At 46.3% G+C, this 3,248-nt stretch overlaps 1 protein-coding gene across 1 annotated transcript in view; it reads left to right on the top strand.

Moving 5' to 3' along the window:
• Snrpc (small nuclear ribonucleoprotein polypeptide C) overlaps positions 1-2,589 on the top strand; it is a 10,470-nt gene extending 7,881 nt beyond the window's left edge. The window contains exon 7 of the mRNA XM_028777089.1: positions 2,271-2,589. Within this exon, the coding sequence (XP_028632922.1) occupies positions 2,271-2,395 (125 nt within the window). The 3' untranslated portion in view covers positions 2,396-2,589. The remainder of the gene's footprint in view (positions 1-2,270) is intronic.
• The last annotated feature ends 659 nt before the right edge of the window (positions 2,590-3,248 follow it).

Below are 3,248 nucleotides of genomic sequence, written 5' to 3'. Positions count from 1 at the left end.
TCCCGCCCTTCCTTCCCTTCTGTTTCCTTCCTTTGCCTACTTATGATGGTGTGAGTGAGCTGGCTGCATCTTGGGGGTAAAACAAAGGTAGTTTCTATTTTGATTTGTTGTAGCACTGCCTCCTGTTGGGGATTTACTCTGAGATTAACTGTACCTAATCATTAAATTAGTAACCATTGGCTTTATGGCTTTATAGGTTTTTTTTTTTTTTCCTGTTTTTGAGACAGGGTCTCCCTTTGAAGCCCTGGCTGACCTGGAACTGTCTATGTAGACCAGGCTGGCCTTAGTCTACAGACCCCCTGCCTCTGTCTCCCTCTGCTGGTATTGAAGGTGTGTGCCACCACGCCCAGAGTTCTTTGATTTGGGTTTTTAATCCAGGAAGTAGAGAAGAGCTTTCTGTCCAGTACTTTACACTTTTGTTGCCAGAGTCCTGCAGTGTTTACAGGCTCTCCCACTTACAGGCCAGTGCGTGGGAGTGCACCCCGGCCTTGAGGATCTCTGACTATCTAAAGGAGTTCTCTTTCCTGTGTGCATGTGGGGCACCCACACACCATAGCACGTGTGGAGGTCTTAGGGCAGGCCTGTTGAAGCTGGCTCTGAAGACCTGGGGCCATCACACCTGCTTTTACTACCCCACATAGGGTCCATGACTGTAGTCAAGTTAAAAGGTGAAAGGAAACTAAGACTTGTATATGAAATCTCATTATTGGAAAATCTGAATTAAATAAATCCACTGTGGAGAGAAAAAAGAACAAATCTTCAGGTGCCCAGTTGGTAATGTTTTATATGGACCAGTTTCCTATAGACGGTTACAAACAGATCACCAGTGTGGACCTGTGTGTTCACTGTAGAGGACAGTATTCCATGTTATCCTTGATACTGGCCCTTGAAGCTTCCGGGCCTACTGCAGTTTCTCACACATAGTTATCTGCATGCCGGGCGTTTGGGTGATAGAGCTCTCACCACACCATTTGCCCTCCTGTGGTGGGGGAAGGGAGTGTTGGATTTAGAAAAAGTTTTACTCTTACAACCTAGAATGGCCTTGAACTCAGGAGCCCTCTGTCCCCTCAGGGTATTGGCATTATAGGCTTGTACCCCACATCCAACTCTGACTATGGTTATATCTTGAGCTATCTATACCACGAGGCTTTAATCAAAATCAGCTAAAGGAAATACTTTTAAGGATACCATGATGTATTTGTAATTCTGTTTACCCCTAACTTTTATTTCCCCTTTTGAGATAAGGGGTCAAAGAATTCACATAGCAGAGAATTTATAGAACATAACAACAAAATGAATATTCATGATCCTGACATCCAGCTGTTTGCACTGAAGCTGCCTGTTGCTCCTTGACCCTCTGGTTGCTCTGTCTTCCCTCCCAACACATGGCTCTGGCTGGTTCCTTGTTGATACACACATACAGAGTTGAGTAATAGTTTCTAAACTGCATTTAGAAAATGAACTCAGTGTGTTCCATTTAAAGTGATGCTTGTTATTCTTTGTGACTTGAGCTAAAACTGGTACTGTCAGGTTTTTAACCTGGGCCTGATCATTTCCCTGTAGTTCCCAACAGTGGCTCAGTGCTGAGACTGGCCTCTGCCTGCACATGGCGGATACAGCTCTCAGTCACACAGTGGAGATGACAGGTTGAAAAAGCCAAGCAGACCAGGCATGGGAGTGCCCGCCTTTAATCTCAGCACTCTGGACAGAAGTAGATGGATCTCTGAGTTGAGGCCAGCCTGGTCTACAGAGCCAGTTCTGACAGCCAGAGCTTTATAATAGAGAGACCTATTCCAACCCAAAACAGCAACAGCAACAAAAACCACAGCTAGAACTAGCCAAACAGAAACTGACGAGCAGAGCTGGTGTTCCTGGTGCCTGTGAGCTGTGCTCTATTTATAGCCGTGCTGTCATCAGACCAGGGTCCCTGCATTTCCTGTGCTGACCTTTTCCTCTGTTGGAGCATGTCTTAAGTAACTTCTCATTTGAAGAATTTGTTGCATTTTTTTTTTCCTGCCGTGTGTCCCTTTAGGTCCACTCTCTAGTTAGTTTGTTTTTTCCCCCCAGACAGGGTTTCTCTGTGTAGCCCTAGCTGTCCTGGAACTCACTCTGTAGACAAGGCTGGCCTAGAACTCAGAGGCCCTGTTGACTGCTGTGACTGAAGTGACCCCCACCACCCCGCTCTCGCTCTCATGTGGGTTTTTACTGAAGTCCCTTCTGTTGTCTCCTGAATGTTGTTGTTCACTCCTCCCCTTTGCTCTGTTCTGCAGCTCCTGGGATGAGACCGCCCATGGGAGGCCACATGCCCATGATGCCCGGGCCTCCCATGATGAGACCCCCCGCCCGCCCGATGATGGTGCCCACACGGCCCGGCATGACCCGGCCAGACAGATAAGAGCAGAAGCGCTCGCTCTTCATCGTTTTGTATTGTGCTGTTTGACCAGGAGATCTTGGTGCTGAGCCTGAGTGCTTACTAGACGCATGGCCAGGACCTTCCTTCATAACAGAGAGGAAGAAGTGATACAGAAGGGGCTGTTTTCACTTACATTGGGAAACGTGAAAATAAAATGGTCAGCTGTTTTAGTTAAAGTGTCTCCCTGTCCCTTCCTTCCGGCTCCTGTGTTACAGGGGAGATGAAGCCAGCTGTGATCTGCTAGTGTGTCTCCAGCGTGTTAGCGATGCTGTCAATCCTGTGCTCGCCTGACTTATATTTCCTTATCACAGGACCTTGGAGATTTTTTTCTTTTGTATTCTCAAAATTTTTTCTTTTTTTTTCCCTTCTGCAGCAAATCTTTATTGTGATCTGTATTCTCAAATTTTTTGAGAAAAATTCTCAGGAGTTTTTTGCTTCTTTTAAGATCGTTTCTCTGTATAGCCCTGGCTATCCTGGAACTCTCTGTGTAGGCCAGGCTAGCCTTGAATTCAGAGATCTGCCTGCTTCTGCCTCCTGGATGCTGGGATTAAAGTGCACGCCACCCCTGCCTCACTTTCCATGTTTAATTTTTGAGACAGACTTTTGAAGTGGCCTGAGCTGATCTCAGACTAACTGTTGCAGAGGATGAAGTTGATGTCACTGCATTTGTGTGAGAGGATCTGTACAGCCCAGGCTAGCCTTGATGCTAGAATTATGGGTATACACTATCATGACTGGCCGACACATCAAATTTAAAAAAAAAATCCATTCACAGCCATATGATAGCGCACACCTTTAATCCCAGCACTTGGGAAACAGGCAGATGGATCTCTGA

The sequence above is a fragment of the Grammomys surdaster genome, unplaced genomic scaffold, assembly GCF_004785775.1.
Source record: "Grammomys surdaster isolate TR1022 unplaced genomic scaffold, NIH_TR_1.0 277, whole genome shotgun sequence".
In the NCBI taxonomy this organism is placed as follows: domain Eukaryota; kingdom Metazoa; phylum Chordata; class Mammalia; order Rodentia; family Muridae; genus Grammomys; species Grammomys surdaster.
The sequence above is the reverse complement of the archived record's forward strand: the minus strand, read 5'-3'. Positions and strand labels throughout refer to the sequence as shown.